Source organism: Macrotis lagotis, chromosome 1 (genome assembly GCF_037893015.1).
Source record: "Macrotis lagotis isolate mMagLag1 chromosome 1, bilby.v1.9.chrom.fasta, whole genome shotgun sequence".
In the NCBI taxonomy this organism is placed as follows: domain Eukaryota; kingdom Metazoa; phylum Chordata; class Mammalia; order Peramelemorphia; family Peramelidae; genus Macrotis; species Macrotis lagotis.
In genome coordinates, this window is record NC_133658.1 from 414475164 (window position 1) to 414494346 (window position 19183).

At 38.3% G+C, this 19183-nt stretch overlaps 1 protein-coding gene across 3 annotated transcripts in view; it reads right to left on the reverse strand.

The window, feature by feature from the left end:
• KDM3B (lysine demethylase 3B) overlaps positions 1-19183 on the reverse strand; it is a 66046-nt gene that overhangs the window by 21314 nt on the left and 25549 nt on the right. For 2 of the 3 annotated variants that reach the window (XM_074212938.1, XM_074212940.1), the window contains exons 4-8: positions 14973-15078; positions 13776-13900; positions 12687-12758; positions 10002-10595; positions 312-1545 (exon numbers count right to left, since the gene is read on the reverse strand). In XM_074212938.1, coding sequence (XP_074069039.1) covers positions 312-1545; positions 10002-10595; positions 12687-12758; positions 13776-13900; positions 14973-15078 — 2131 coding nt within the window. The remainder of the gene's footprint in view (positions 1-311; positions 1546-10001; positions 10596-12686; positions 12759-13775; positions 13901-14972; positions 15079-19183) is intronic. The other variant, XM_074212939.1, reaches the window with a different exon arrangement.

A 19183-nucleotide genomic window follows, 5' to 3' on the forward strand; every position in this document is an offset into this window, starting at 1 on the left:
AGCCAATATCCCTTTCACATGGAGAATAGTAACCAGCTGGTCTCCACCTTTCCTAAAGAAATAAAGGAAGAGGGGTTCAAACTGAAGCAAAAGTATAAAAGAGACAACCATTTTAACTATTATAATTTAGATGAGATCTTGTCCAGAGACAAAGGAATGCCCTAGATTACAGACCATTCCCCTCAGATTCTCTGGGCTACCAGGGCATAAAGCTCTAAATCAAGGATTCTTATAACCAAAGGAATGTGCCAGGGCACAGAAAATCAATCCTGTGTATACCCTGGTAGCTCAGCTTGGCCCAGCACCATCACCTTTCAGAGGCGCTGTTCGAGGTCGGCCTTTAGGGGCCTGCTTCCCTCTTCCTTTTCCCAGTAACAGTTCAGCATTTCGCTCTCCATTGGGGCCCAGCTTTCCCATTAGGTGCTCTGGGATTCCCTTCAACCCAGCCTTGGCTTGCAGCTGCTCCTCAGAGTCACTCAGGTCTGACAGGTCACTATTGGTGCTGGAATCTGAGTCCTGTTTGGATGTCATGCTCCGCTCATCCAGTGAGAACCTTTTTACAGCTTCAAAAGGAGCTTTGTTCTCCTGTAAAAAGTCTGCTGAGGAGAGAAAGCCAGTTGGGTGCCTGCCAAAGACATTAGTAAAGGTTTTCAGAAGGGGATTGTCCTGTTGCCCAGGCCCAACTGATGGCTTTTCCTCCGTTGGGCTGGAAGAGAGAGTGGGCATCTCAATAGGTTGTGAAAGACTGCTGGTGGGTGAATTAGAGCGGCCATTTCCCATGGCAGAGAGGTTTGGGACACTGGGAGGCACAGCTGAGCTGGGTGCACTGGAGGCTAGCTTGGAAGAATCAGTTGTGATGAAGAGAGATTTCTTCTTTGCTAAGGATGCTGAATCTGCAGAGGCATGAGACTCTGGCCAGCCAGAAGCTGCTTTGAGTGCTCCAGTGGTAGCAGAAGTGGAGCCACCTGCTGTCTGAGATGTAAAACTGCTGAAAGGACTGAGATCAGCTTTCTCTGCAAATGCCAGAAAAGGATTGGATGGCTCTTCACGGGACAACTTAGGGGGCTGCAAAAATAGATTTTCATGATTCTCTGGGGCTCGGGTATTCAAGAGGCTCCTTGGGAAGGCTGGAGTGAGGGTAGGCATGGACTCTGTGGGCATCTTCCGGTCCAGGGAACTACCAGCCTTTGGATCTGCTGTCAGGGGAGGTTTGCCTTTACAAAGCCCAGAACTTAGACTCTCTAGGCTCTGTTTGAATGAGTCCCGACCAGAGGACTCATCAGACAAACTCTCTGAAATAGCTGTGAAGTAGTTACTTGAGGGCAAAGTCTGTGACATGCACTGAAAAAACAAGTTCTTTGAGAGATCAGAATCTTTCTGGGTTTCTGCAGCAGAATTGGAGGCAAAAGAAAACCCTAAAGGCTTGCTCTCTGTAGCCAAGACCCCATTGGACTGGGCTCTAACACTTCCAAAAGCCAAGGATTGGGATGAACTTGAGAGAGATGCTCCAAATCCAGAAGAAGCCAAGAGGGAGTTTCTGGAATTCTGAAACAGGAGAACAATTATTTAGTATCTTTTTTTATAACTCACTCAAATCTTACAGATTCTTTCTTAGGCCTGGGAGATAATACCATTCATATTTTTCATCACTGAATCCCATGACTCAAACACTCTCTATATTTTCCACTAAAACTCTCTTTACTCTCCACTACCACAATTCTGTGGAAGTGTTGCCATAATATCTGGGTCACATGAAACACCAATAAAAGTGTATATATGTTAGCCAATTGCCAAAGATGAGACAAGATGGAATAAAGGAGAGATAGAAAAACAGACACACTAATGATTATTTGGTAAGGTCCAACCATTCTGGAAAATAATTTGGAATTATTCAAATAAAGTGACTAACATGTAGATAATTTATTCCATTACTAGGCATACACCTAAAGATGTTCAATAATAAAGAGGATCTATGTACAGCAAAATATTTATAGTTAACACTTCTTACCATAAAAAACTGGAAACAAAGTAATGCTCAACAACTGGGGAATGGTTAAACAAGTTGTGATACTTAAATATAATGGAATGCTATTATGCTTTTAAGAAATATATCAAGTGGTAAATCTACATCCAGAGAAAGTATCTATGGATTCTGAATTTCACTTTGTTTTTTCTTTCTCCCCTCTTTTGTTCTGATTCTTCATTCACAACATGACCAAGGTGGAAATATGTTTAACATGACTGTACATTTTAAGCTCTATCCAGATTGTTTGCTGTCTTGGGGATGGGTGAGGAAAGAAGGGGGGGGGATAAAAATTTGGAACTCAAAATCTTACAAAAATGAATGCTGAAAATTATCTTTACATGTAATTGGAAAAAAGAAGATATTATTTATTGAAAACAAAGATAAAAATATCATGTATGTACCTATTTATATGCCCCTAACAGAAAGTAAGCTCCACAGAGCTTAGCATAATGTTTGTACATAATAAGTACTTAATACAAGATTATAGATTGACCAAAAATGTTGAATACAGAGAAGCATTAGGAAATCTGAGATGAACTGACACAAAGCAGGAAAAGCAGTGACAGGAAAAATAATACACATCCCAAATGCAAAGAATAAGACAATAAAATGAAAGGTATGAAATTATAATGACATAAACTTATTCCTAAAGAAGAAGTATGAGAAATATGAGAAGGTATTCACCCCACTCAGCTTCTTTGCAGTAGTTAGGGTCCACTGGTATAAAACACTGTAAATAACAACAAACTTCTGGTTGCGTTGATCAGTTATCCTGAACTATTTTCCCCCTCTTTTTTTTATTATAAATCATAACTCTCTGGGGGGAGATAGAGAAATTGAGAAATACAGATAAGAAAAAATAAATTTATTTTGTAAAAAAGCAAATGAATAATTTATTTAATGAAGTTAATCAGAGACAGACAAAAAGAACAATTCATTCTGTAGTCCTTCTCTCCAGTTGATCCAGATGGCCACCACAAACCGAAAAACATAAAGCTTAAGACTGTGCTGACTTTTGTGATCCCCGTACAGTATTCAAAAGTGAGTAATTCTATTAGTTCCTTAAGTCTTATTTCTTACTACTCCCACGTGATTATTCAGCTATTAATTTGAAACATATCTAATAATCCATGCAATATTAACCCAGTGCAATTGTTTTAAGAGAGTAGGCAATAGCCAAGCCATCTTGTTGGGAGATGAACTTAGTTCTGCAAAGAAATTCTATACCAGAAAAAAGTACCATCATTTTACTAATTAGAAACTCTCAGAGACAATTTGGTAATACTCCAATCTCATATTTGTCAATACCAAACCAATCATAATGAAGTCTTAAGACTTTTAAGGGGGAGGGGGCGGATAGGTGGTGCAGTGGACTCCAGCCCTGGAGTCAGGAGTACCTGAGTTCAAATCTGACCCCAGACACTTAATAATTACCTAGCTGTATGGCCTTGGCAAGCCACTTAACCCCATTGCCTTATACAAAAAAACCCCCCAAAAAAGACTTTTTTTGGGGGGGGGTGTACCATTGACAGGAGGTGTAAATGCTCCAATTTTTTTGTGAAATCAGGCTCAAAGAGTTAAAAGAAGGCTAAAAGTCCATTTAGTCTAACCTATACCTGAGAAATCTACCCTATTTCATTCCTAACCGGGGGGGGGGGGGGGGGGGGGGGGGGGGGGGGGGAGAAGAAGGAATAAAAATTTATTTAGTGTCCACAATATGCCAGGAATAAACATTTATATAGTGTTCACTATGGGCCAGGCTAAGTGCTTTTTACAAATATTATCTCTTTTGATCAATCTGACAGGGGGTCAAAGGCTTTGTTTTAAAGTTGGAAGGGACCCATAGAGGTCATCTATTCCAATATCCTCATTTTACAGATACATTAAGTGACCTGCCCATGATCACACATTATCTTAAGACTACTCAAGTTTTTCTAACCCCAGATCTACGCTGCTTTTCTTTTTTAATATGGATTAATCATCATTTGCTGATTATTAGCCATTAATATTAACATTATTTTTGAGGTCAATCAGGATTTTCCTTGCTTAATAGCTCAGAACAGGGAAAAATTAAGGATAAGAATATTAGGATTTTTTTGAGGACCATTTATAGTATAAATCAGAGGTCTCATCAGATATTTTTAGACCGTTTATGGGTAATTTGTATATTCTATTAGGATCATGCTGGCTATTATGGGCTATTTTAAAGATAAAAAAGAAAAATTACTTCCCAATGTTGTCATTTAATTTTTTCTTTTCTCTCTTTCTGTTTGCCTGTAGACACTGATTTGAATTCCCTATACTAACAGTGTTATAGAGGAGAAGCTAACCCTAACTTGGATATTGAAAACTCCTTGTTAGTTTTCTAGCTAGGTTTGGCTAAGACACCTACAATACTAAAAGAAAAAAGTATGAATATCACAAGTTTCAAACACTAAAGTTGTGCTTTTTAATCAAAATGGAAAAAAGAGATTATTTCTATTTTTCCTTTAAGTAATTAAATTATGATTCTTCTCATAGGATAAATGATGAAAAATTACAAGTGGACTTGATATTTAGGTTATGAAGTTTCTCAATGGCCAGATGTCCCCATTTTGGAATCTGGCATTATAAAGGAGGCATAATTCCCTTTATTTTAAATTATATTCCCAGGGGAGACCCAGGCTGAATTATCAGCAAAGTGACAGAAATAGTCCCAGAAATTTCAACAGCCTGATTAGAAAATGTTTTCTAATGTATATTTTTACCTATTCAGCTTCTAAAGAATTTTGTAGAGCTGCAGCTTTTGTAGTTCTTTTCTCTTAATATATAAAGCTTGGTCTATTTTTGCTTTAAGCCTATTTAGACCCACACATCAACTTAAGTAGAATCTATTTTTAAATGAGTCAAAAGTACAAAATGATTGGGACATGTTGGATTTAACAATATAAAATCTTCACACCTGGGATTTCCAATAGAACTTCAGCTAGCTCATAACTGAGAATAGAACGCCTTCCCTTCAGAAAGAAGAATGATCAGAGTAAAAGAATCTTCATTTTAAGTCCCCTTTTCCTTTTCTACTACAACCAACATTACTTTTCCCCTGATTCCAAAAGATTTCAGGGAAGAGGCAAGCTTTCATCTTAATAGCTGAGTGAAATGTAGTTATTAGGGGGGTGGAGCCAAGATGGCAACAAGAGAGGATCATCTTTTAGGTACTCTCTCATAAAACTTATAAACTAAGGACTCTAACTAAATTTTCGAAAGATAGAACCCACAGAGGGACCCAGTGAGGCAGTTCTCCTACTCAAGGTAACCTGGAAAAGAGCAGAAAGGCCCTGCTTCCAGGGTTGGAGGGGCTGCCGCCAGAGCTAAAGAACTTCACACTCCTGGGGGCAGCCCCAGGAGGCTGGGAGAGCTGGGGGAGTTTCCTGACCTATGCCCCGGGGAGCACCAGCCACAACTTGGGGGGGAAAGGGAGCACATGAAGCCCAGCCCTCAGGGCACACAGGTAGCAAGGCAGCCCAGATCCAGGAACAGGAAGCAGAAGCCTGTAAGCAGGAGCCTCCAGGGCATGTGCTAAGCCTAGGGAGGGGAGTAGAGAGGGACTGCAGAGCTCTGACCTTTGTCCCGGGAACAGGACTCTGGGGCTCTGAACACATTCAGATCCTGATCCTAGTCTAGGCCCCCTCCACCTCAGCCCCTTGGCAGAGGGGGGCGCTAATGGTCATTCATAGACCAGGAGGGAGGACAGAGCCTCACACACTGAAATCCTTGTGGGAATGTCCCAAAAGCTCAGGAAGCACCCCAAAACAGGCTAAGGCTGGGAAAATGAGCAAGCAGAAAAAAAAGAAACACCACTGAGAAATATTTTGCCTGTGAGCCCAAGAAGGACCAAAACACTCAGTCTGAAGATGAGGAAGCACAAGCTCCCGCATCTAAAGACTCCAAGAAAAACAGAAATTGGGCTCAGGCTATGACAGAGCTCAAAAAAGACTTTGAAAATCAAATGAGGGAGATAGAAGAAAGACTGGGAAAAGAAATGAGAGAGATGCAGGAAAAACATGAAAATGAAGTTAGCAGCCCAGTCAAGGAAACCCCAAAAAATGCTGAAGAAAAATAGCAATGCGAAAAACCAGCTTAGGTCAAATGGATAAAACAGTTCGAAAAGTTATGGAGGAGAATGCTTTTAAAAGCAAAATTGGCCAGATGGAAAAAGAGATAAGAAAACTCTCTGAGAACAAATCCTTCAGACAAAGAATAGAATTCAGGGAGATTGATGAAGGACACAGTTCAAATATGGTGGAGCTGCAGTCAGGATCACACAGGACTTAGCAGCAACTACATTAAAAGCTCATAAGGAAAAAAAAAACTCATAGGGCTTGGAATATAATATACTGGATGGCAAAAGACCTTAGAATGCAACCGAGAATCAACTACCCAGCAAAGTTGAATGTCCTCTTCCAGGGAAAAAGATGGACTTTCAATGAACCAGGGGAATTTCAAATGTTCCTGTTGGAATGGCCAGAGCTGAACAGAAGGTTTGATCTTCAGATACAGGACTCAGGTGAAGCATGGAGATTGGAGGAGAGCGGGGAAATATGAGGGACTTGATGATAAACTGCATGTATTCCTGTATAGAAAAATGACACTAATACTCATATGAACCTTCTCAGTTAATAGTGCACATAGAAGGAGCTTTTATAGTTGAAGCACAGGAGAAAGCTGAATTTGAAGATAAAATATGGTGTAAAAATGGAGTCAATAGAAAAAAAGGGAAATGTAATGGGAGAAATAGAAAGGAGAGGGGGAATAGGCCAAGATATCTCATATAATAAGTTTTTTCTTTATTATAATGAGCTATTGCAATGATATGGAAGGTGGGAGGCAAGGGGGAATGAGGGAATATTCGCTCTCATCAGAGGTGGCTAGGAGAGGAAACTGCATATATACTCAATGGGGTATAGGCATCTGGAGTAAGAAGGGGGGGAGACAGGGGGAAGGGGGGGATGTGAGTGATGGAGGAGAGGATGGACCATGGGGGGAGAGTGGTCAGATATAACACATTTTCTTTTTTACTTCTTGCAAGGGGCTGGGATTGGATGGCCTGTCCAGGACCATAGGGCCAGGTGGATGCTGGGCCTAAGGGGTGGTAGGGGGCTCGGGGTCTCTCGGCCCCAGGACCAGGGATCTGTCTGCTGTGCCACTCAGCTACCCTACAGCAGAGTCAGAGTGAAAGGGGAGAGAAAATATAGTACATGGTAGTGGAGAAATACGAAAGGAGGGTGTTGTGATCAGCAATGGCAATGGTGGGAAAAATATGGAAGTAACTTTTGTGATGGACTTATCATAAGGAATGTGATCCACCCGTGACAGAGTTGGTGGTGTTGCAACACAGACTGAAGCACATTTATTATTATTATTTTTTTTGGGGGGGTACAGGGCAAATGGGCCTGGGTGGCCTGCCTGGGGCTGCATAGCAGGGTGATCATCGGTTGTCTGAGGCCGAATTTGGACCCAGGTGCTCCTGGCTCAAGGGTCAGTGCTCTGTCCACGCCAGCCTGCCCCTACTATTATTATTTTATTTTGGGTCCTCCCCCCCCCTTTTTTTTGGTTTTTGCAGGGCAATGGAGTTGGGGTGGCTTGTATATCACACGGCTGGATGATTGTTGGGTGTACAGGGCTGGATATGGGCTCAGGTGCTCCTGGCTCCAGGGTTGGTACTCTGTCCAATGCGCCACCTGGCCATACCTACAATTATTACTATTATTTTTTTAATTTTATTTTTTTCTCTCCCCTTGCTTTATCGCTCAAGCGAGTCTATATTTTTTTGGGGGAGGGGGTATATTTTGTTTACTCTTAAACAATATTTTATTAATGTATAAAACATTTGTACAAAATGAGGACAAATAAATATTAAATAAGAAAGAAATGTAATTATTATTATTATTAGTTTGGTTTTTGTAAGGCAATGAGGTTTTAAGTAACTTGCCCAAGGACACACAGCTAAATAGGTAGTAAGTGTCTGAGGCAGAATTTGAACTCAAGTCCTCCTGACTCCAGGGCCAGTGCTCTATTCACTGTGCCACCTAGGTGCTCTTGTATTTATTATTTTTAAAAGTTTATCTTTTTTATCATAAACTTGATAAATATAAGTTAAGATACCTATCATGATACCTATTATGTTTCAACTTCATCTTATAATCTTTAAGGATACAAAATCCTTATGGATCACAACTTTACCTATTAGACACTGTGCTTTAGGGAAACAGTGGACACCTTCAAGTTTTTTGTTGTAAGTTATGAGCTAGTAGCCAATTTTTTTTTTAAAAAGAAATAACATACATTTTGTAGTGGTATACATAGAAATACATCAATGTTTTAAAAAACTTTATTTGGGAAATCTACTTATTGTATCTAGATAAAACTGAATTGATATTTAAGCAACCAACTGCAATATCAACAGGGGGCAGCTAGGTGGTGCAGTGGATAGAGCACTGGCCCTGGAGTCAGAAGCACCTGAGTTCAAATTCGGCCTCAGACACTTAATTTAATTTACTTAGTTGTGTGGCCTTGGGCAAGCCACTTAACCACATTTGCCTTGCAAAAACCTAAAAACAACAAAAAAAGGTAGTTTAAGAATATGTGAGGTGGCTATTTATCATGACTAACCCTATTAATTTTTCTAAGGAAATTACCTGAAATGTGAAAAACTTAGAAAGAATTTTTTTCTGAACCCAATCATGGAAAAATCTCACCCTTTAGGAAAAATTTAGTAGAAAATTATGAACTGAAAAATGAGGATAGTAATGGTAGCCTACACAAACCCTTAATTACAGTGTTTACTACTACAAATATTTTAATTCATTAACCTTGCCTTTTATAGGCTTAGTGAAAACTGCCAACTGCTATGTGAACCAAATGGATAACATGAATTTAAGAAGATTCTCCACCAGAAACATATCATCCTCTCATTAAACTGAATTGCATAATCAGTTTTCAGTAAGCTCAATTGTTGAGGCACCTATCGAGACCTGATAAATTTATCAAAATAGAAGCATGACATTTCATGAAGCATTAAAGACCCTGTCTACAGAGTATAATTTAACATTATCTTAGAAATTATATTTTTCTTGGGTAATTGAGATGGCTTTTAATGTATGAACCACAGATATCTAAAAAAATGAATAGTGTTGCAAAGCTATTGTAAAACTGAAGTTTCAGCTCTAAAGAACCAGATCAGGGAGCCAAGATGGTGACAAGAAGATACCATGTGGAGAAACAAGAAAGGAGGGAGTTGCGATCAGCAATGGCAACGTTGGAAAAATATGGAAGCAACTTTTGCGATGGACTTACCATAAAGAATGCGATCCACCCATGACAGAGTTGTTGGTGTTGGAACAAAGACTGAAGCACATTTTTTATTATTATTATTATTATTATTTGGGGGAGGGTGCAGGGCAAATGGGGCTGGGTGGCCTGCCTGGGGCCACACAGCAGGGTGATCTTTGGGTGTCTGAAGCCGGATTTGGACCTGGGTGCTCCTGGCTCAAGGGCCAATGCTCTGTCTGCCACCCAGCCACCCCTACTATGATTACTATTTTATTTTATTTTGGGTCTTTTTTTTCCTTCTTTTTGGTTTTTGCAGGGCAGTGGGGATTGGGTGGCTTGCATGTCACACGGCTGGGTGATTGTTGGGTCTATGGGGCTGGATGTGGGCTCGGGTGTTCGTGGCTCCAGGGCTGGTGCTTCGTCCATTGTGCCACCTGGCCATACCTACAATTATTACTATTATTTTTTTTAATTTTAATTTTTTTTCTCTCCCCTTTACTTTATTGCCCAAGCAAGTCTATATTCATGGGGGGGGTATTTTGTTTACTCTTAAACAAGAATATTTTATTAATGTAAAAAAAAACATTTGTACAAAATGAGAATTTAAAAAATAACATTAAAAAAAAGAAATTGAAAAAAAAAAACTGAAGTTTCAGTCACTTACCTCTCCCTGAGTCTGGGACCAGCTGACTTTCTGTTTTTCCTGCAGGGTCATTGCTGAAAGGCCAGTATCAGAGATCCTCACTGTGGTTGGTGTTGAGCTGGTGGTGGTGACCACGGCTGTTGAAACTGCCAGACTCTGAGCACCTTGATCCAGTGATTTTCCAGCCTCCTTGTTTCCAGGTCCACTCACCTCTGTGATCAAAGGTGATTGACCCGTGGCTGAAGAATATGGAGTGAAAGGTACAGGTATGTCCACTCCAAGAGGATCATCCTGAACTACCAGAGTCCTGCCGTTCTCTTTGGTGTATGTGGCAAATCGAATGTTTCGATTGATCTGGGGAACAAATGGAGGCAGCTGTTTGGCCCTTTGATCCAGCCCTGGCTCTCCACTGGCACTCCCTTTCCAGGGCCCTCGACTTGCCTCACTTCCATCGCTCCCATTACTGTCAACTTCACTCTTCTCTCCTTTTAATTTCTTTGTTGCAGGGTCACACCCAGAGTCTGAAGCACTTTTCCTCCTTCGTCCATCTTTTCCCTCTATGCTCTCTCTTTTCTTCTTTCCTTTGGAAGGCTTTACTGCTTTTAATGTGCCTCCCTATAAATGCGAAATTAGAAGACTATTACTATAAAAAGGAACTTCTTTCTTGTTAAAATCATAAACCATTTTGCTTTTGCTTCCAGAAGGAACAATTAAAACAAAAACAAGGGGCAAAGATGTTTTAAGTGCTAATTTCAGCTTTTTACATATATTTTCTTTTAGTTAACTATTTTAATCTATTATGAACTTCCTCTATTCTACTTCTGGAATACCTTTCCCCTTTACAAATGCCCCTGTCACTTCAGAGGGACTCCATATAACAGACATTACTCTAATAATGGCTCACTGTGGCCATTCTACAATATCTGTATGGCCCAGGTCATATGGGAGGTGCACAAAGCTTCAAAATATATAGGCTTTCACATATTAGAATGTTGTGGCATAAAATGAGACATCCAATCTTCTCAGAATAAGGGATTTATGGGTACTTAAAGGAAAAAACTTTCACTAGACAAGTCACTAATATGTTTAAGAAGTAAGAACACAATAAGAAAGTAAGAAAACCCATGCTATCATAAATCTAACTAACTATATCACTCCTTGTCAAAAAATACGATGGGCTTCATACCTTAGTAGTTTCTAAAATTTCAAATCTATGTTTTTATTATTACTTATATTGGTCAAATATCTTTAGAACTCTACTAACAATCTCCCAAATTACTATTTCACAAGAGAATAGGATTGAAGGGAGAAAAGAAGTCTAAACCATCCCAGTTTTCACAGGTAGATCTATTATTACATTTACATAGTAACAATATCAGAGCCCATTAAATTTAAATTAAATAATTACTAGTGAGGCTAAATGTAAAAAGATCACTGTGGCAGAAGGCTAGAAGGGACCATCAATAACTCTGAATAACATCTTCTTTAAGGGGTGCCTAGAGATTTAGTTAGTTTTCTGTGATTCATTTCAACCAACAGAAAATCTTTGGCAGTCTTTGTTGACTGTCTACAACTTGTGATTTTCTTGGCCTGGGTATCCTATTTTGAATCAGCCATTCTTCTCAGGATTGTCTGGAGAGCACAATGAGGTGTCCTGCTAGATGAAATATTGCAATAGGCAAGCCACAAGCATTTCTTTAATTGTGAATGTTGGCCACAGTAACATGTTAACAATGACAATAATTAACCTTAAGTCTTTTCTTACATTTAAGATATCTCATTTTACTTGAATTCATTTTAAATACTAGTCTTAGAATTAGCTCCTTATTTTCATTCTTGTGTTATTTAACTAATAAAATATTGGTAATCTGTTACTGCTAGTTCCATACATTCAGTACTTTAACATCTTCATTATTCTTATCTTATCAGTACAGTGAAAGATATCACTATCAGAAGTTTCATTCTACAGGATAATAATTCCAGTAGTGAACACTCCTTGTTCTTTTGACCCAGCCCTGATAGCAGACCCAAAAGACAAAGAAGAGTTGTCTTTGATACTAGAAAGAACAAAAATAAAGAGTTGTGGAAATGAAACTGAAAAGACACTGATAGGTTGGTTTAACTTGAAGGAGTTTTCCTGATCTATAATATACAAACTGTACTACAACTATTCTGAGTAATTCAGTGAGTGCTGAACAAGGAAACAAAGTGTCATCATAAAATTTTACATACCCTTTGGAGCTCAAGTATGATATAATGCAAAGGATGTAATTTCTCTTTAATTTATTTTAATTGGTATCTTAATATGGTAATTCTATCTAGCACATCTTTCAAATATAAGAGTCTACTTATAATATCTAAGAAGTCAAGAGTTTGGCTTTTTGGTTTTGAATCTGAGAGTGACTGGTAATAGAATTATGATTGAAAATGTTCACTATGAGATAATAAATAAAATAAAACATCCCCTCTTATTCACCTTTACCTTAACCAAACCAAAATATGGAATTACTGTTTATGGTACCATGGGAAAGAGAATGTATATGTGTGAATGTATGCTTATAAGTATGTGGGAGTAAGAGGGTAGGTAGTAGGGATGGGGAAAAAGTACATATAATTAATATTCAATTTCCTTTAGTATGTGTAATAAATATGGATTAAATAATGAAGCCGAGACCTTACTTTGAAAGACTCAGGGCACTACTGTACCTCATTCTGAGTAGAGTTGTCCATCAACATCACATGTATTAGTCTGGGATCCACTGATTTGATCTCACCACTCTGATAATTTTCAGTTGATGAGAGAGATTGGAGCAAAATGGCAAGAAATATGAGAATTAAAGAAAATATTTAAATATATCAGCCAAGAGAAATACATGACACATACTAATTAATTCAACATTCATGTTTTTTCTTAGAAATTACAGTTTCTACTTCTATACTTTCAAACTTTTCTTCATTTTATTACTGAGACCAGAAGAGTAGAAATGCTTCTGAAACCCAATCATATACAACCTTTGATACTTGTATTAAATGTACTCGAAAAAGTAAAATATGATTACCTTTAATTTTCAGAGATACTATTGTAAATGCATTTATTTTTTAAGAAATCTCGATAATAAACCATTTGATTACTGAGTCTAGATTAGGTTTCTATTTTTATTTTTTTTAGGGTTTTTGTTGTTGTTTATTATTTTTAATTTTTTTATTTTTTGCAAGGCAATGGGGTTAAGTGGCTTGACCAAGGCCACACAGCTAAGTAATTACTAAAGTATGTAAGACTGGATTTGAACTCAGGTACTCCTGACTCCAGGGCCAGTGCTCTATCCACTGCACCACCTAGCAGCCTCTTTTTTGTTGTTGTTGTAAGGCAGTGGGGTTAAGTGGCTTGCCCAAGGCCACACAGCTAGGTAATTATTAAGTGTCTGAGGTCAGATTTGAACTCAGGTCCTCCTGACTCCAGGGCCACTGCTCTATCCACTGACTAGATTAGGTTTCTTGATTCATTTAGCTTACCAGAAACCATTTCCTGAGTTTTATGGGCAAAGTACATTTAAAAACCTCAGAAATCCATATTTGCTTACTATTCCTTACCATTCCCCCCACCTCTTGCTTTTTTTAGTTAACAAGTATTTTATTTTTTCCTGTTTCACATCCATTCCCAATTCTAAAGGAAAACAAACTCTTGCATGGAAAAGTAAAAAAGAAATGGCAATTGCTTATTAAAACTGTTATGAATTTGAAATATAATAGTATTTTATATAAGAAAATGTAAACTCAAGGTCCCAAGGTTCTCACCTCCGATAAAGACACCTCCATAAGACGAGTGATGGAGTCTTGACGGCTTACAACACCACAGACCCAACCTTCTTCACCTTCTGGCTGATATACTTTAACCCTTTGGCCTTTTACACTATAAGGACCTAGAGGTGAAATCAGTCAGTATCAATCTTGAAAAGATCCAACATGAGCTCCATTTTACCAGGACATTCAAAGCAGATATACGTATAGTGTACAGCACTAATATTTGCATTGTCAGTTAATATTTGTGCTTTCAGTTTTCATGTAGAAGTGAATAAATTAGGAAAGCTAGATCCTCATATTCAACCATCTAATAGATATGGACATACCAAAAGTAAAAAGCTGATGGTTTTGTTCAGTTCCTTTACATTGCTTCTCCTCAAATCTCCCACAATTCTGTCATTTACTGGGAACTTCTCCCTAAAGACCCTCCTAAACTTTGGGTTTACTTTCCCTGATTATGGGATAAGAAAAATTATTTTAAAAATTGTTTATATATATATATATATATATATATAAAATGGGGAGAGAGGGTTTAAAAAAGTAACATTAATAAATTGAATAAACCATTGTGCTTAAGAATGATATATATCACATTCTCAATAGCTTCTATACTAATAACTATTTGATCAAATTTAACATCTTTCTTCCTAGTTGAGTGAGAAAGTGCATGTGCTATTCTATCCACAGGTAATAGTGGTTCTACTTATTCAGCTGGTTTTCTTGATGACCAAACCCCCTCCCAAGCTACAATAGTCTCTGATATCCCTTAACTCTTTTCTCTCCTCTTTCCCCCCTTCCTTCACCTTATCAGGAGGTCAATTTTCTTCCTGAACCTGCTTACACTTCCTTTAGGGGCAGAGTCACAACCCTGTTTGGGGACCCTATGCTACTGAATCTAAATATTTGCAAGACTCAGTGGGGAAAAGAAAGTGCGGAAGAGGGGAAAATAAGCAAAGCAACAGCCAATTCAACTAGGATCATTTGTGGAAATCTGAATATGCCACAGTACTGGGAGAAGGGAACTGGGCTTTTTAATCTCTTCTGAAATAATATATGCAAGAAAACTTTATATAACTTCACATTGCACAACTTTACTTTTGAGAAATGACTACTAAAGAACATGGCGCCTAATTTCACCATCCTCAACACTGGTCAAAGGCTTGCTCTAAGTAGCTAAGGCACAGTTCTTACCTCTACTGAATATCTCCTGGAGCTTTTGGTCACTGATCAAAGCATTAACTGTATCTCTCAATGCAGCATGTTCTAAAAGAATCTGATTCTGGCTCTCTGTTCCCATCTGCCAAAAAAATAAAAAGATACAAAATGTTGGAGTTACGAGCAATAGCATCTAGTTGGTAAGAACAGAAAAGAAATAGCCTCCTAAGTAGTCTAGATTTAAGCTCCTAGGACTAGTGCTGAAAGGGTTCTCAAGGATAACCTGGCCATGAGGTTCTTAACATTTTTTGTGTCCTAAAGCCCTTGGCCATCTGGTGAAGTCCACAGTCCCCTTATCAAGAGAATGTTTTGAAAATACATAGGATTAGTATTACAGAAGAATCCAATCACATTAAAATAAAGATAAAATCTTTTCTTTCCCATCCAAAGTCATGGATCCTCTGAAAATTATCCATAGTAGCTAAGTGGGTCTCAGCTTAAGAACTCTGATCTAGTATGATGTCCTCATTTTGTAGATGAAGAAACTGAGGCCCAGGAAAATTAAGTGATTTGTCCAGTTGGCAGTAAACAACACTAGTGGTAGTTAAACAGAGGTCCTTTTTATACTAGACTTAGTTCTTTTTTTATAGTATCACCATGACAGAGTTTTAGAATAAGTAGAGAAGCTCTATAGAAATCTCATCTCTAACTTTCAGAAAGTTTGATCCAAAAAAACCTAAAATAAATACAGCATTAACCAGATTATAATCCCAACCATCTACTATGCTTAGGTTTTATCTACAATGAAATTCATATTTGGGATGGCTAGGTGGCACAGTGGATAGAGCACCGGCCCTGGAGTCAGGAGTACCTGAGTTCAAATCTGGCCTCAGACACTTAATAATTACCTAGCTGTGTGGCCTTGGGCAAGCCACTTAACCCCACTGCCCTGCAAAAAAAAAAAATTCATATTTGAACAGTCTCCTCACTTCTGGATGGCCCTGCCATTGTAGCAGGCCTGGATCCTCTGAAACTTTATTAAGTGGGAGGTGTGGCATGAATCAGGGATACCCTTACCTCTGAAGTAACCATAATAGTTGTGGCTCAAAGTTACAAAATCATAAATTACAGAATTTCAATAGCTGGAAAGGACATCATCTAGTCTGTGTCATCTGAACAGAATCTTTTCAGTGTCAACCCCAATAAATCATTTAGCTTCCCAAGGAAGCCCTCCAGGGAGGGGGGAATTCACTACTCAGGCTTCCATTTCACTTCTGGACAAAGTTGTTTCTGATAATATAAAGTAAAAATATGCCCTCTGGGATCATGTGAATAAATTTGATCTCTTTTTCTTATGACAGCTCTTCAAACACTTGAAGATGGCCAATACACCTGCCCATTATAATCTTCTCCTTTTCAAGTTAGCTAAAATTCAGCTCTTTCAAATGATCTGTATATATTGCATGGTTTCTCTTGTTCACATTATCTTTTTAGCTTGAAAATACCCTTGCGGGGGCAGCTAGGTGGCGCAGTGGATACAGCACCAGCCCTGGAGTCAAGAGTACCTGGGTTCAAATTCGACCTCAGACACTCAATAATTACCTAGCTGTGTGGCCTTGGGCAAGCCACTTAACCCCATGGCCTTGAAAAATCTTTTTTTTTTTTAAGGTTTTTGAAAGGCAAATGGGGCTAAGTGGCTTACCCAAGGCCACACAGCTAGGTAATTATTAAGTGTCTGAGTCGGGATTTGAACCCAGGTAGTACTCCTGACTCCAGGGCCGGTGCTTTATCCACTATGCCAACTAGCCCCCCCCCCCCCTTGAACTTTTATCTTCTAACATTTGGCCCTTCATCCTAGCCTGTCAACATTTGTTTTGATTCTTTTCCCATAAGCTCATCAGCCTAGGCTTGGAGAAATTTACAATCTGATAAGAATCTCAGATGTGCCTTTTTACAAGTCATTGATGATGCTAAACCCACAGCCAAATACTCAACCAGAAATTTTCTTCCAAGCTGACATCACAGACAATTCACTACTTTGAGGGGCTACTTCATTTAACCTATTCAGAATGTACCTAACTATACAAACCTAGTCAAGCAACCATTATAAAGTACCAATTATATGCTAGGAACTGGGGATACAAAAATAGAGGAATCTACATTTGATCATAAAGGCAATGAACCACCAGAATTTTCTGAGCAGAGAAATGATGCAACTATTCAACTTGTCCTCAAGAATATGAGACTGAGTCAAATACCTTGCTGAAATCTAGACAGACTAATGTCTACCAATTATTACACACTAATGGTCTTGACTAAAAAAGAGACAAAATATTGACTTTTAGCCTTCATGGCCCCTGATTCCAAAAGCTTACAAACTATACTTTTAGAACAAAGACAGTGCCTTAGAATTTTGCCAGGAACTGAAAATCAAGGACTCCCCATTTTTTTTCTTTTTTGAACACTAGAACATTTGCCTGCCTCTAATGCAAACAAGACACATTAATTTCAGATTTTATTAATAAGGAATATAGGCCAAATGCCTTCTTTTCTAAGATGTAGCTTCTATTCTTTGAGATATGTAGGCAGTTGCCTTTCTCTTTTTCTTCCACTCTCAGTTTAAAGCCCTCTTCAAAAGATTGCAAGTTTCTAGACAAATATATTTTTGCCAGTCCTGGTTGAGTATCCCACATTCCTAGTCCATTATTCTTCTATTTTAAGCTGTGGTTCAGAATCCAAATTACATTTTATGATTTTTTACCTATTCATTTCCCAAATTTCAAATGATAGCAGTGACATAACATTAACTGAGTCTCCTAAAGCCTTGAATTTCCTAAGAGTTCATAATGATTTAAGAACAAGAACATTCTAGATTATGTGGTCCAACCTTACAGATAAGGAGAAGCTGCCCCTCACCAGGGTCACAGAGGCATTCTGGAGGATTTTGAAGACAGGTAGACAGCTCATCTTGCTTTAAGTCTATATCTCTTACTACTTCATTATGTTGCTTTCATTTGTCTCTAAACAATTCACTAGGAATGGGCAGGAGTCTATAGTGCTGACAAATCTCTTTGAAGTTTTTTTTCTCAGGTCTCTAATACTGCACCCCAGAAGACAGGCAATCTTTCAATTGTTCATGTCAGATCAACAAAAGTTGGCTCAATATCCCTAAGCAGGGAATTATCAATTACTTTTGTCTTTTTCTCTGATCATTCCCAATCATCTTGTTCTTGTTGGCATCTGTAAATCCAAGTTTGTAGGATTGCAGAATTCATTTATCCAACAATTCAACATTCATTTATTAAGTATTTACTATGTACCTACCAGGTGCTGGGGAATATTCAAATGGACTGATTTGGTTATTTCTTCTTAAGTATAGAAATCACAACCTATCCATATCTGACCATCCTGAACAATTCTTCTCCATAGCTTTTCATGTGTTAGCCACAGGGAGACCCGGGAGGCTCTCCTTGCTTTTTTGACAAGATCTCCAAGGAACAGTAGAGCACTCTGATTGTCCACACGTCATCCATTCCTCTCAACTTGGGACCAACCTTTCTTCGTACTATAAAATTCCCTGATGGCACCTTTCATTCCTGTTCTAAGTTCCTCACTGATCAAGTCACAACCTGCAAACCACCAACAAGTACCTCTCGACTGTCCATACTCCCATCTTTAAAACTGGTATGAAAAAGAAAGACCTTTGCTGTTGTGGAAGCTTGGGGTCATTAAAAAGCTTTGCAATTTTCAGAAGTTAATCCAGTTTACATTCTTCTTCTTGTTTTAACTCTGGACTCAACTTGTTTATGTAGATACAGGTGTTATCTGGGCAAAAGACATCTTAAATGCATTTAAGTCTTTCTTGTGCAGTCAGGTCCAAACTCCTGTAATTATATTTTCTAGGATATTCTGAAATGTTTTGATGCAGATGTCATTTGCAGATAAGATGATCTATTTAATATCATAATAATTATAATATAATCCATCTATAAGAAATTTCAATTTGGACACTGCTGAATCTCCACCACACATATATTTCGCTCATTTATGCCTTCTCTGATATTTATGATAAGGGGGTCACTGAACTGCATATCATTTTTGTTTTTATTTCTTTCAAATTATTTGAATGATTTCAACATATAGATTGGAGACACTTTGTTGAAAGAGGGTCTATTAATATTCTACTCTACTCCATCAAATGCTTTTTAATAATCAAATAAGCAAAGTGAGATCTCATTCTACATCTT